This window comes from Tupaia chinensis, unplaced genomic scaffold (genome assembly GCF_000334495.1).
Source record: "Tupaia chinensis unplaced genomic scaffold, TupChi_1.0 Scaffold000063_1, whole genome shotgun sequence".
NCBI classification, from domain to species: domain Eukaryota; kingdom Metazoa; phylum Chordata; class Mammalia; order Scandentia; family Tupaiidae; genus Tupaia; species Tupaia belangeri.
The window spans coordinates 3,912,605-3,926,899 of NW_006159521.1; the positions used below are offsets into that span (position 1 = coordinate 3,912,605).

At 39.8% G+C, this 14,295-nt stretch overlaps 1 protein-coding gene across 1 annotated transcript in view; it reads left to right on the forward strand.

Moving 5' to 3' along the window:
* Positions 1-14,295, forward strand: part of VPS13C (vacuolar protein sorting 13 homolog C) — a 203,215-nt gene that overhangs the window by 144,087 nt on the left and 44,833 nt on the right. The window contains exons 64-67 of the mRNA XM_014593070.2: positions 3,132-3,260; positions 4,110-4,243; positions 5,607-5,733; positions 11,390-11,625. Coding sequence (XP_014448556.1) covers positions 3,132-3,260; positions 4,110-4,243; positions 5,607-5,733; positions 11,390-11,625 — 626 coding nt within the window. The remainder of the gene's footprint in view (positions 1-3,131; positions 3,261-4,109; positions 4,244-5,606; positions 5,734-11,389; positions 11,626-14,295) is intronic.

Below are 14,295 nucleotides of genomic sequence, written 5' to 3' on the forward strand. Positions count from 1 at the left end.
TCTTTACTACTAGTCCAGTCCAGGTGACTAAGAGTTACTCTACAGTTCTTGCATGTGTAGAAAGTGGTTTTGTACTCTGAAAAATGCATAGAGGCAATGTATTATGTGTTGCCTCATTTATCAAGACAATTTTTTTAATATTTAATAAGCTATCATCTTGGTAGAGGCACCTAGAACTCATATATATTAATTCGTGGGAAGAAAAGATAGTGTATTTTAAGTTACAGATGGTTGTAGAATTTCTGACTACTAGAAGTTTTCTTGAAAATTAACTAAAATTCAGCTCTCTTACTTTATAAAAAAAACAGTTTCTCACTTTTTTAAGGTAAATGAAGTTATTGCTAGGTGACATCATGGTAGTCTAGATTAAGAGGTGTAAATTTTCACAGAAGAGGTGGGATTTGACTAAACTTTGTAGACTCAGTAAGGTTTGAAGAGGTAAAGAAATGAGGTAATAATTTTAGAATATTTTCTTTCCTTGGTTGTAATAAAGAATTTAAGAAGAATGACTTTTGGCTGTCCTGACAATCAGCAGGTTTACATGACTTTAACTGAGTTTTCAGCCAAACCAGTTGACCCTTAGGATAGCTGAAGATTATTTTTCCATTCTTTGGTATATCTTAAAGGAAAAAAAAAAAAAGATTCTTGGGACCAGCAGGTGGTGTGGTAGTTAAAATGCTTCCTCATGGCCAACCGTGGTTTGAGTTTCAGACCTGGTGGCTTGAAAATCACACAGGGCACATGTGCGTGTATGCTCAAAATCTTGGAGGAAAAGGGATTGCAGCATGGCCATCCCTCTTCGGGGGCAATTTCTCTCTTTCCCTCTCTCTGCTTCTGTCTCTCTGGCGAAGTCACATACCCTATGGCCAAAACAAAACAAAAAAACAACCTAAAGTTATTTGTGTGTATGTATGTATGTTGATTTCTTTACTTCTTTCATGAGCAGAAGAGACAGAAAGAGAGACAAAGAGACACTGTCCCAACAAAGTCTTGATTCTGCTGCAGTCCACCACCAGCATCAGCCAGCGCTGGTGAGTGGGCATGCTGTGTCTGAGGTACTCAGGAAGTTTCACATGTGAGCAACAACCTTCCCCATGGGTCAGCCTGGTCTAATGTCACGTTTTACCCTGTGCCATCATCCAGCCACCGGAAGTTAGTTGTTTCTAAAATTCTTAGCAAAGGGCTCAAAAAGGATTCCAGTAATACTGTAAGCAAATGTAAAGAGCTGACAGGCTCAGTCTTTTCAGGGTGCTTAGAATCATCTCTGATGTCATGGCAAAAAACAAGTGCCTACTTTTGATGTAGGTGTGATAACAATAGTATTTTTATTTAGAAATACAATTTATCCAGTATTCTATAGCAGAAGGGTATTTTGTATTATTTTAGGAACTAAAATCTGTGTTTTATGGACAAGAAAAGTAAGGCTCAAAGAAGTTGAGTTTAATTAATATGGTTTAATTAAGATCAATTGGCTAGGAAAATAGGGTCAGGACTTCCAGCAAGGTCTGTGGTGTTTTTTTTCCTGCTGTCTGTTGTCTTTCTGATTTAGCTAAGATAATATACTCTGCAAAAGAACTTGTCATGCATTAATGAGTTAAAATGGGTTATACACAAAAGCAAATGTTTTAAAACATTCAAGATAATTGAGGCATTCTTAGTCTGTAATTACAGTGTCTATAATTATACCACTAGTACATACAAACTAATGTATCTGCATTTTTCCTGGTGATTTTTCCCCCCCATTTGCTGTAGGGTGTGTGTGTTTGCTGGAGAGAGAGGGAATGTGAGAAACATCCCCTCTGGGGATAGTTACACTACAGTCCCTTCTCTTCTATTCTCTTGGGATTTTGGGCACACATGCCCAGCATGTTTTTTAAGCCACTGGGTCTGGAACTTGAACCATGTAGCCTGCCATGTGGGATCCAGCTGCCTTCCCCATTATGCCACTGACTGGCCCATGGTTAAATTTATTTGACTTTGTAAATAGTCATTATACTGTTAATAATCTTTTATTTTTATGTTTTAAAGTTCATCTATTCATTTCTCCCATGAGAGAGAGACAGAGATAGTATTCTATAGCAGAAGGGTATTTTGTATTATTTTAGGAACTAAAATCTGTGTTTTATGGACAAGAAAAGTAAGGCTCAAAGAAGTTGAGTTTAATTAATATGGTTTAATTAAGATCAATTGGCTAGGAAAATAGGGTCAGGACTTCCAGCAAGGTCTGTGGTGTTTTTTTTCCTGCTGTCTGTTGTCTTTCTGATTTAGCTAAGATAATATACTCTGCAAAAGAACTTGTCATGCATTAATGAGTTAAAATGGGTTATACACAAAAGCAAATGTTTTAAAACATTCAAGATAATTGAGGCATTCTTAGTCTGTAATTACAGTGTCTATAATTATACCACTAGTACATACAAACTAATGTATCTGCATTTTTCCTGGTGATTTTTCCCCCCCATTTGCTGTAGGGTGTGTGTGTTTGCTGGAGAGAGAGGGAATGTGAGAAACATCCCCTCTGGGGATAGTTACACTACAGTCCCTTCTCTTCTATTCTCTTGGGATTTTGGGCACACATGCCCAGCATGTTTTTTAAGCCACTGGGTCTGGAACTTGAACCATGTAGCCTGCCATGTGGGATCCAGCTGCCTTCCCCATTATGCCACTGACTGGCCCATGGTTAAATTTATTTGACTTTGTAAATAGTCATTATACTGTTAATAATCTTTTATTTTTATGTTTTAAAGTTCATCTATTCATTTCTCCCATGAGAGAGAGACAGAGATAGAGATAGAGATATAGGCATCCCCAACAGAGTCCAGAGTCCTCATACCACAGTCTATCCCATGGCAGCCATCCTGGAATCATGGACATGTATGATGTTTGTGGGTGTGTGTATGTGCATGTGCTTGGCATGCACAGGGAGGTCCTGGGGCACAAACCTAGGACTTAACCATATGGGCCCACTTCCATTACCACTGTGCCATGGCCCAGCCCCTGTTGGTAATCTTTATGAGCTGTGTAGGGCTCTTAAGAAACAATAATAATTTAACCAAGATCACATTTAGAATTGAAAACTTTTCTGTACCACAGCTTTATTTTAAGACTGATAATAATTTTTCTGTTTTTAGTGCCTTCCATTTTGGCCTGAAAATTTGTCGGGCAAACTTTGTGTAAGAGTGGTGGGCTATGAAGGTTCTTCCAAACCGTTCTTTTATAACCGACAGGATAATGGCACCTTATTGAGCTTAGAAGATCTGGTAAGTTTTCCTATTTGAAAATAAAATGTCTTTGATTTTTAAAAATCTGTCTTTGTTTTCTCAGCTCTTTGTATGCATTTATTATTTTTTAATAAAGTTGTATATAACAAAAAATACAGGTAATGTTTCTAATAGTAACTTACAGATACAAACTAAAAATAAGCTACAATTAATTTCACAAAAGAATGTGAACATTTTGCACACTTGGGCCCTTTCTTTTAGACAAAGTGCTCTTGTGATGACAAGTAAATTCACAGATACACACTGGAGTGAACTATTGGGTTGTCAGAAAAGTCTTGACCTATATTTTCATGTTTTTCTGTGCAAAAATGCATCGTAACTTTTCCAATGACCTGATATTTCCAGGCAATATGAAAAGTTTTGTTTTTCTTTTGTAAGCATAAGTTTATCATTTATAGTCTTCAAACATTATTGCACTTGAACTTTCATAATTGAATAAAGCATTCACGAAACAATCTGCAGACTAGTTTAACAGACAAATAAGACTTCTAGGCAGCCATGACTGTCCTACAGATTGTTTTTCCTCACATCCGCCACCCATCGCCCACTCTCTAGCAAGCACGTTTCCTCCTCACAGTCTAGCAGCCACACCTGTCCTTTCCACTGTAAAATATTCATTAAACCATGCTATAGAAATCTGGTAATTATTTGAAGGTGCTGTTGTAACAATATATAATGTCATACGTATATGTGGAAGAGATCAGATTGGTTTGCTTTTTAGTAAGAACTTAAGAAAAAAAAAGAAAACTTTAAATAACTCATTGAAATTCCACGTGTAAGTGCAGGTTAAACCAGTGTGTCAAACATATATATTTTTTTCTCCAACAGAATGGGGGTATCTTGGTGGACGTAAACACTGCTGAACATTCAACCGTCATAACGTTTTCTGATTACCACGAGGGATCTGCACCTGCCCTGATAATAAACCACACGCCATGGGACAGCCTCACATATAAACAGAGGTATGTGAGAAGGGTTCATGCAAAATGTGACCTGCCTTTATTGGTCCACAGTCCTTGCCAGGAAACACGTGGATCCAGATGTCAGATTTTACAGTGGTAGTATGGAGCACTTGCCGTTCATTGCTAACAACCTCGCACGTTTTGAGGTAGTGTTCTGTGATCAAACACGGTCATATTTTTGCAACAATTATCGCTAAATAGGATAAATAGAAACCATTAATGGTCTCACCTCAGTTTGTCAGGTTGCTGAATGACTTTTGACAGCACATCTTAGTACAAGGAAGTCTTTAGGTTTGGAGCTTTTTTAAAATGGGAGCTAAGGAATTGCAAACCTATTTAAATATTATATTTCCTCTGTAGTGTGGCGGTGCTCAGTGAGGCTCTCCCTAGTGTTTTTGGTTAGGGGTTACAGAAGATTGAGTGGACAGCGGTACTGAGAGTACAGAACAGGCTGGGGGCAACGTTGTTGCTCTGACTGTACTGTGATTTGGTTTGGATATGCCATTATTTAGTGGTATAACAATTTTAAGTCCAGTTAATATATGATAATAATGAGTATCTACACACATACAGATACAAATATACACATACACACGTATTTATATACACACAAGTATGTGTATGTTTATGTGTGTATATGTTTATAGGTGCATATTATATGTGTATATATACATTGTACAAATAAATTCCTTGGAGATTTTTCTGTTTTTTCCATTCTCATGGCATGACTCCTGTGAGATTTAGAAGTACATAGTGTGCTTGAAAACTCGTCGGATTTTTAATTTTTTTTAGTTCTCTGGAATTAAAAAAATATTATATAGATAATACTTGTTAAGCTTTAATAGTTGATTTTAAAATCTCTTGGCAATCTTGTTAAGGATGCAGATTCCAGTTCATTAGGTTTTGAGTGGGGTCCAGGACTTTACAAATCCAGCCAGCCCTCAGGTAGTTGTAGTGCTGGCTCACAGACCACACTCAAGTAGTAACAATATGGATCTATTTATTTATTTATTTTTCCTTCTGAAACCTGTAACATACCTTAAGTGCTGCATTTGGATATGAAGTTTAAGTCAAAGCTTTGCACGAGGTCCCACTAAGCATGTTTACTATTCACAGCCATTTCTCCAGGTGGGTCGGATGCCCCTGTCTGTCTATCTGTGTAGATTCCATTGGTATAATTCTGTCTGGATCAATTCAGAATGTTCTGTAGCATATATCTTTGGGTACTTACATTTAGGCAGAGTTGTGTTTTATTAATTGAGGCCATTTCATAGGAATTCGTGTTGATCTGTTGCTCAGTAAACGGCAGGCCTGGGTTTCTCAAGGTAGAGACACTCTAATGTCCTCTGTCATTGCATCGCAGCGGGTCCCAGGAAGCAATGGAATTGCTGCCACAACAAGCTCGACTTTTTGCCTGGGCAGATCCTACTGGTGCCAGGAAACTCACATGGAGATACGCAGCCAATGTGGGGGAACACGATCTCCTAAAGGTATCACTGATGCAGATGGGTGCTGGATGCACTGCTGGGGGTGAGGAACGGGACGGACTCATCCCTATTCTGTCTGTCCTGACGGCACCAAAAGTGAATTGGAAGTGTTTTCAGAATAAGTTACCTTTAGACTTTAGGATTGCAAGTAATTCATATCAGTATTGTAATGTTCAAGATGTCTTATCTTAGACCAACCAAAGTAATTTACTAATGATTGTACTTTTTTTTATTTTTAAGAGAGATTTTTACTATAGGGTGCATACACTCACTGGAGAGAGACACAGAGAGACAGAAAGTGAGAAATCACCCCTTTGGAGGATGGCCGTGGTGCAGTTCCTTCTCTTTCATTCTTCTCTCAGGGTTTTGGGTACACTCACACATATGCCCAGCATGAGTTTGAAGCAACCAGGTCCAGAACTTGAACCGTAGTGGACTACATGGGAGTCCAGCGATATAACAATGACACCATCTGCTAGTCTCTACTTGGGATTTTTCTTTTCCAGGTTTTAAAAATAACCTTTATGTTTTAAAAGTTAATATATGCATTACAGGAAACAGAAAAACAGAAGAAGCAAAGAACAAAGTCGTCCACAGTCACAGACAACTTATGACTTGTGATTTTAAAATAGGTCTGTTTTATCTTACCCAACACCAGTAAAGCACCGTTTTTATTTACTTTTTGTTAAAAGGAAGGAATAGTAAAACTAAGTGAAAAACAACTTTATTTTGAACATTGTCATGTCATGTTGGCTGTGAAGTTTTTAGGTTTATTTTCCTAAGTAAGGTGGTGTGTTTTATTAATTACTAGAGTCTGATTGTATGCAGATTTCCCACATAAGAAATTTGATGCCATATTTATTTTTTTAGATACCTAAATTAACCGGATAGGTTATTCGGTGAATAACTTAGGCCTCTTCCAGAGTCTCAGAGTCTATGGATTCATCTACTAGCTTGCCATCTAATGAAGGTGTTGCTTCTGTGTGAGGGATAGATCATCCCGTTTTTGTAGGAAGATATTCAGTGATAAAAGAGCTCAGAGAGTGTCATAGTGCATTGTGATTCCAGTCATTAAAAAGCTTGTAAATCACACCAGGCACTTGTGCTTGTGTGCCCAAAATCCCAAGAGGAGAATGGAGGAGGAGGGTTGTGCATGGCCATCCCCCCGGGAGGTAGTTTCTCATTTTCCTTCTTTCTGTCTCCTGTGAGTGCACACAACCTATAGCAAAACATGTTTAAAAAAAAAAAAAAAAAAGAGAGAGACTCTCTTTAACTTTTGCTTTAAAATGATAATTAGCCAGCAGTGACTGAATTATCCTCTTCTATACTCTCTCTGAGATACCCATTAAAGGGTTAGACTTACTTGGTGAAAAATTTAGCTTAGAGGTCCTCTGTTGTAAGAAAATTCAAGTGATTTTCACCATGACAGTTTCATGGTTCTCTGTTGGTTTGTTCATGCTTTGCATTTACAGCAGAAAAACAGAAAGTTGTAAGTGGATGGAAGAGGCTAAGAATCTCTCATACTCTTGGCGTTCTGGCTCAGAGACACAGAGCTCTCCCAGGAGACCTTGTACTATGTGGTATTAGTTTCTTTCTCCTCACACTGAATACTTACAACTCAGCAGCCACAACTCCTAGTGAAGCAGCACACTTCCACTAGGGAGAAAGCGTCATTGACATTGTGGAAGAGGGTGTCAAGGTCTAGATATGTAGGCAGATCTAGAAAGAATCCAGGTGACAGTGTATGCTGGGATTTCAGGTTTTTTTAAAATTTTATTCATCATTATTTTTTAAATTTGACTGTTTGTGCACCCACACATACACACACACACACACAGAGAGAGAGAGAGAGAGAGAGAGAGAGAGAGGGAGGGGGAGAGAGAGAGAGACAACCAAAGTTACCAGGTCCAGGACTCAAGCCGTGTTCGGCCATGTGGGAATCCAGCACCTTAACCACCATGCCACCTGCCGGCCCCAGAATTTTAGTTTTGAATGTTTTCCTTCTGTTTGGTGTTAGAGAACCAGGCAGTGGGAAAAGCAGATGGCTCCACCTGAGTCTGCAGGCAGGTTGCCAGTTATTAATAACTCAAGGGAATTGCCTTTACCTTTTTCCACTTAAGTTGATCTGAGTAGCGAGTTTTGCCCAGGCCCAAGTGGAAATCTGTACATTGTTGGCAGATACCAGGTCTGAGCAGCTCTTTCATTTAAGTGTAAATAAGCAGGAAAAAAGCACCATAAGGTGGCCGTCTGGTGGCAGACGGTTAAGATGGCTGGATCCCACATGTCTGAGTGCATGTTTCAAGTCATGAACCCAGTGGCTTGAAAAGAATACCAGGCACATGTGTGTGCATGCCCAAAATCCTGAGAGCAGAATGGATGGTGGTTTGGCCATTTTCCCTGGGGAATCATTTGTTACTTTCCCTCTTTTCTCTGTCCAACTAACATAAGTGTCCTGTAGATAAAGACTAAAAACAGACATAGGGACCTGCAGATGGCATAACGGTTACGTCACTGAACTCCCGCATGGCTGACTGTGGTCTAAGTCCCAGGCCCAGCAGCTTGAAACTCATGCTGCGCGTGTGTGTGTGCGTACCTGCTATCCCAAGAGGAGAATGGAGGAGAAGGGATTGCAGTGTGGCCATCCCCACTGGGGGTGATTTCTCACTTCTGTCTCTGTTTCTCTGGTGAGCCCATGCACCCTATAGTAAAAGTCTCTCTTAAGAAAGAAAAATAAGGTTTATGAAAAAAAATACTTAATGAGAAAAATTTAGCCTTCCAATGTAGATACAGAGAGCAGGTATACATCTGAAGAAAATTAAAACTGCCTGGTGGTGTGGTGGTAAGGTGTTTGGTTGATCTTGGTTCGAGTCTCAGACCTGGCGGTTTGCTTTCTCATTCACACTCTCTTTCATCTCTCCTTGCTCAAATTAAATAATGATAATAAAAAATAAAATTAAACAGTTGTTTAAAAATGTATGCCTGATGTCCTCAACTAAGTTATAAAAATATGAAAACTGTGAAGTAGGAGAAAACAAAGGCAAAACTAAAGTGAATGGGAAGCAGGGCGGCAATACTAGAAGATTTTAGAAAGTTCTTGGAAAATGGAAAAGTTCTTGGAAGTTTGTTTTGTTGGAAAAAAAAAATTCATTGTGTGTGTGTATGCACAAGAGAGAACAGGTACCTTCATCAGGGTCGAGCCATTCCACAGTCCCTTTTCCCCAGCCCCTCCAGCTCTGAAGCACCTGTGAGCCAGCCCTGAGTCGTTCAGGCTGACCTTAGGATCTGAACCTACAGTCATATGGCCCCAGCCTTGCAGGGCACTTGTCCTACCACCGTGCCACAGTAGCCAGGCCGCGAAAACCGTTTTGAGATCCTCACAGTTTCTTTATAATATACATTGTTCATGAACGTTTTGAAGATGCCTCTGTGCAGTGTATTGGGTTGTCAGAAAAGTCATGGCACATTTTCGTATAGAAAAATAAGGCACGACTTTACCTACAACCGTATTTCTGTATCATTTAATACTGAATTTTAATTAGTGAAAGTACAGATTAGAGAATTTATCTTTTATTTTTATTTTTAAGAGATTTGTTGCTATAGGGTACATGCACTTGCCAAAGAGACAGAGAGAGAGAGACAGAAACAGAAAGCGAGAAATCACCCCCTGGGGGAATGACCATGCTGTAGTCCCTTCTACTCCACTCTCATTTTGGGATCTTAAGAGCATACACACACACACGCACACGTACCCGGCATGAGTTTTAAGCCACAGGATTCGAAACTCAAACTGCGGTCGACTACATGGGAGTCGACGCAACCATTTTGCATCTGCTGGTCCTAGAATTTACCTTCTTTTAAAAAAGTTTCTCAATTAATATTGGGTTGGAAGTCATGACACAGTTTTGCATAGAAAAACAGAAAAAAAATACATTGTGGCTTTCCCAACAACCTAATAGAATTAAAATAGTGAGAAAGGAATTTCAAAACAATTGAGAAAATGAACATAAAAACCATTTTGCTTTTGGCCCGGCTGTGGTGGTTCACAGATGGCACCACTGTTTTGGAGGTTGGAACTTAACAGTAAAAATAAATTTTAAAGAACAAAACTTAGCTATTCCTATGCTGTCGGTAACTTCCTTTTTTTTTTCTTTTTTTTTTTTTAATTTCCAAGAGAACATGAAATGAAAAGTAGATAGTAGATATTTGTACTACCTGTTGAAAGGAGTTGTTATGAAGTCCAGGATGAAGAGGGATTTATTATTAATTTATTATTTTAGTCTCTGAAAGCACTGAACTAATCCAGTCTTATGTTTTTAAGTGCTATATGAAGCTTCCAGCCAAGAAAGCTATTCTTTTTATTTATTTATTTATTTTTGAGAGGGTTTTATTATTTTTTTTTGCTATAGGACACATGTGCTCACCAGAGAGAGAGAGCCAGAGAGACAAAAAGCGAGAAATCGCCCCGCAGGGGGATGGCCATGCTGCAGTCCCTCTCCTCATTCTCCTGTTGGAATTTTGGGGACACACACACACACACACATTTCTGACATGAGTTTCAAACTACTGGGTCTGGGACTTGAACCACAGTCGGCCATGTGGGAGTTCAGCTCCTTACCACTATGCCACTTGCTGGCCCCAAGAAGGCTGTTCTTAGTGAAACTTAGTATAAACTGATCACCATAATTTGACTGTTTGGCATTGTGATATATTAACATTTGCTGTGTTAATAAATGATCATTTAAGTATAAGAATAAATTAGGTTAGTTTTGTATGCGGTTACTTTTCTTTTTTTTGGAGAGATTTTTGCTATAGGGCACGTGTGCTTGCGAGAGAGACAGAGAGACAGAAAGTGAGACATCACCCCCCAGGGGGGATGGCCACATCACAATCCCTTCTCCTCCACAATCCTCTCAGGATCTTGGGCACACATGCACACGTGCCCAGCATGAGTTTTAAGCCACTGGGTCCAGGACTCGAACTGCAGTTTACTACATGGGAGTCCAGTGACATAGCCATTACGCTAACTGCTGGTCCCTCAGGTTACTTTTCTAATAAACTTCTGAACCGTTCTCTTCTCTAGATTGGGGTCAAGTAGTCATCTTACAACATTGGTGCCACCAGTAAATACCCTTGACCCTGCCTAGTGCCCCTTGAGTACTAAGTAACTCAAATTAGATATAAAAAAACTAAGCACTGTTGGCTCATTGTTGTGGTGGTGCACAGGTAATGCCAGCACTGAGACATAAACAGCATGGAGAGCTGAGCGTGGTTCCCAGGCCGAGCTGAACACACCAGGTGTGGTGCGGGCGTAGTCCTAGCTAGTTGGGAGGCTAGGGAGAGGGATCATGGCACGGGGAGACACTGTCAAAAGCACTTCTCTCTCTCTGTTCTTCTCTCTCTTCCTCTTTCTTTCTCATAAATAAGTAGCAACAACAAAAGAAACTAAGCAATATTAATCTTTGTCATTGTTTGAGAATGATTCATGGTTACGTTTTAAATGTTAGTTTTGTTTAATTTATGCCATTTTGATGGTCTAAGTTTTCCACTTTGTAGTCGTGCTTTTTAAACTTCTCTAATCTTTCTCAGTTACCATACTCCAGCCTTATGTAGTGAAAACTTACTTCTTGTGGGTTTAATGAAAAGCCTTTCTGTCCCCCAGGATGGATGTGGACAGTTTCCATATGATGCAAACATCCAGATCCACTGGGTGTCATTCCTGGATGGCCGCCAGAGAGTCTTGCTCTTCACCGATGATGTGGCCTTGGTTTCCAAGGCGCTGCAGGCGGAAGAAATGGAGCAGGCTGATCATGAGATAACCTTGTCTCTTCACAGTCTGGGGCTTTCACTGGTTAACAATGAAAACAAGCAGGAAGTTTCATATATTGGGATCACCAGGTACGTAAAAAAGAAGATAAGGCATGAGAAATCTTAAAAAGTATTAAGTTTGTAATATTTAATTTGATGAGAATAAACATATACCTGTTATGAATTTAATATACCATATATTAATTTAGTAAAACTTATTGAATACTTATTTTTATTGCTAGTTGAGAAGTCTCAGAGATGGAAAGATGCCTTCACAGAACTCATTGCCAGTTGGTGGGGAAGAAAGTGGTTTTCTCCTTTGTTGTTTGTGTATGTTTTTAAAGATGAATTACAAAACACTGAGAAACACTGCAGGGAGTATATGCGATGGAGATACACCGGGAGAAGTAGCTACCTTGTTTTGAGTGGTAGAGTCTGGAGAAACTGTCGAGGGTCGGAGTGGAAAACTGGAAAAAAGGTTCATAGGAGAGGCGGTAATTGATACGAGTACATACTCTTTAATGGGTGGTATTTTAGAACTTTGTGCTACTTACCGGACAAGTTGTTTTCTGTGATTCCGCTTATGCAAAATGTTTCAATATTTATTAGTTTATTTTAAATCATCCTTAGTTGGCAAAAGACTCATTGTTCTTTGGAGGCTGTAGGGTGGAATGGTTGACAAGGTATCAAGTATAATGAGGTTAGGATCTGTCTATAATAATTTGATTTGGGGAAGTAAAGTTAGATTAAGTAAAAAGTAAGATGTGCTTTGTGCAACATGTGACAAATTGAGGGTTTTATAAGTTGTATCATATATACCATTAATATGATAATAAAACCTTTATGTATGAGGGGAATTCAAAGAGTGGAGAAATGGAATTCAAGCACAAGCTTTTTTGGTGCAAGATCCATTTTGAAATCCATACATATTTCTTTTATAATATACCTTTTTTTCTTTCTTCTTCTTTTTTTTTAAAGAGGTTTTTGCCTTAGGGCATGTGATCTTACTGGAGAGAGAGAGAGAGAGAGACAGTGAGAGGGAGTGAGAGGGATTGTGAAAAATCACGCCCCTTGGGGGATGGCCATGCTGCAGTCCCTTCTCCATCCTCCTGCCTGGATCTTGGGCACATACACACACATGCCAATGTCGTTTGAGGCCACCAGTTCCAAGACTCAACCGCGGGTGGCCATGTGGAAGTCCAGCGACGTAACTGCTAAGCCATCTGCCGGCCCCCATAATACACATTTTCTATAAACTTTTTGAGGGCCCCTCATATATAAATAATAAATCCTCTTGGTCATACATTTCAGTATTACATAGTGTTTTTTAAACTTAGTTATGAAAAGTCATTTTTTTAGCCATATAGATCATTTTTCTCCTTTTTTTCTTTGCTATAGCTTCTTTTCATTGTACTATCATATATGCTGTCATATTTTGTCAGGTTAGCCTTTATTCATGAGATGTATAAAACATTTATTTAAAAGAGCTTGATTGCCTTTGGTTCTGACATGGTACATATTCAAGAAAATCTAGGATTTCAAGGAAAAAAATAGTCAGTTACATAATTTAAAAAAATAGACTTTTGAGCCAGCGGGTGGTGCTGTGGTGAAGGCAGCTGGACCCGACGTGGCCAACTCTGTGGTCCGAGTCCTGGACCTGGCGGCTTGAGAAACACGCTCATGCCTGTGCCCAGATCCTGAAAGGAGAAATGGGGAGAAGGAGTGCATGTGGCCATCTCCTCGGGGGTGCTTTCTCTTGCTCTTACTCTCTTGTTCTCTCTCAGCACATACCCTCTGGCAGAATGAAAAAACATAGGCCTTTTTTTTTTTTTTTGGAGCAACTTTAGGTCTATGAAAGAATCGAGTGGAGAGCTGCCACTTGTCCACATCCCAAGTCTCTCCTGTAAGCTCTTGCAGTAGCGCAGCGTTCATTACAGTGATGAGCTAGTGTGGATATGTGTATCATCCGAAGTCATGATTTACAACTAGGATCACTCATACATTTTATGGGTTCCACACGTGTCTAACATGTATCTGCATGTGTATGCGTGTCACGTACAGCAGTGGTTACCCTGTACGTTTCCTGCTCCACTGTTGATGTTGCCCTTCTCACCCAGAACTTCAAGAATCACCCAGAACTTCTAGAATCGCTGATTTTCCCCCTTTTTATTCATGATAGACCATGTGTGTATATGGTGGGGGGAGACTTGAGCATACTCCACAGCTGCATAAGATGTGCATTGCCACAGTTCTCTCCCCCAGTCCTCCAGCCCGCCAGATCTTAGGCACTTGTGTGCGTGCCTGGTATGTTTGAAGCTGACCTGGCCAGGGAATCGAAATGCTGTCACCATGTGGGATCCTGCTTCTCTTGAGCAGCACATTACCTCTGAGCCACAGAGCTGGGCCCCTCGCTGATTTTTTTTTTAACTGTCTCCAAAATTTTGCCATTTCCAGAATGTCATGTAATTGGAATAATATAGCATGCAGTCCTTTCAAATTAGCTTTCTTCACAAAGCAATATATTTTTTTTAACTTTTTTTGTTATAGGGTGTGTGCACTTACCAGAAAGACAGAAAAAGACCGAGAGACAGAAAGTGAAAAATCACCCCCCTAGGGGGGATGGCCACGCTGCAGTCCCTTCTCTTCCATTCTCCTCTCGGGATCTTGGGCACGCACGCACACATGCCCGGTATGAGTTTAAGCCTCCGGGTCCGGGACTTGAACTGCGGTCGACTACATGGGAGTCCAGCAACATAGCCA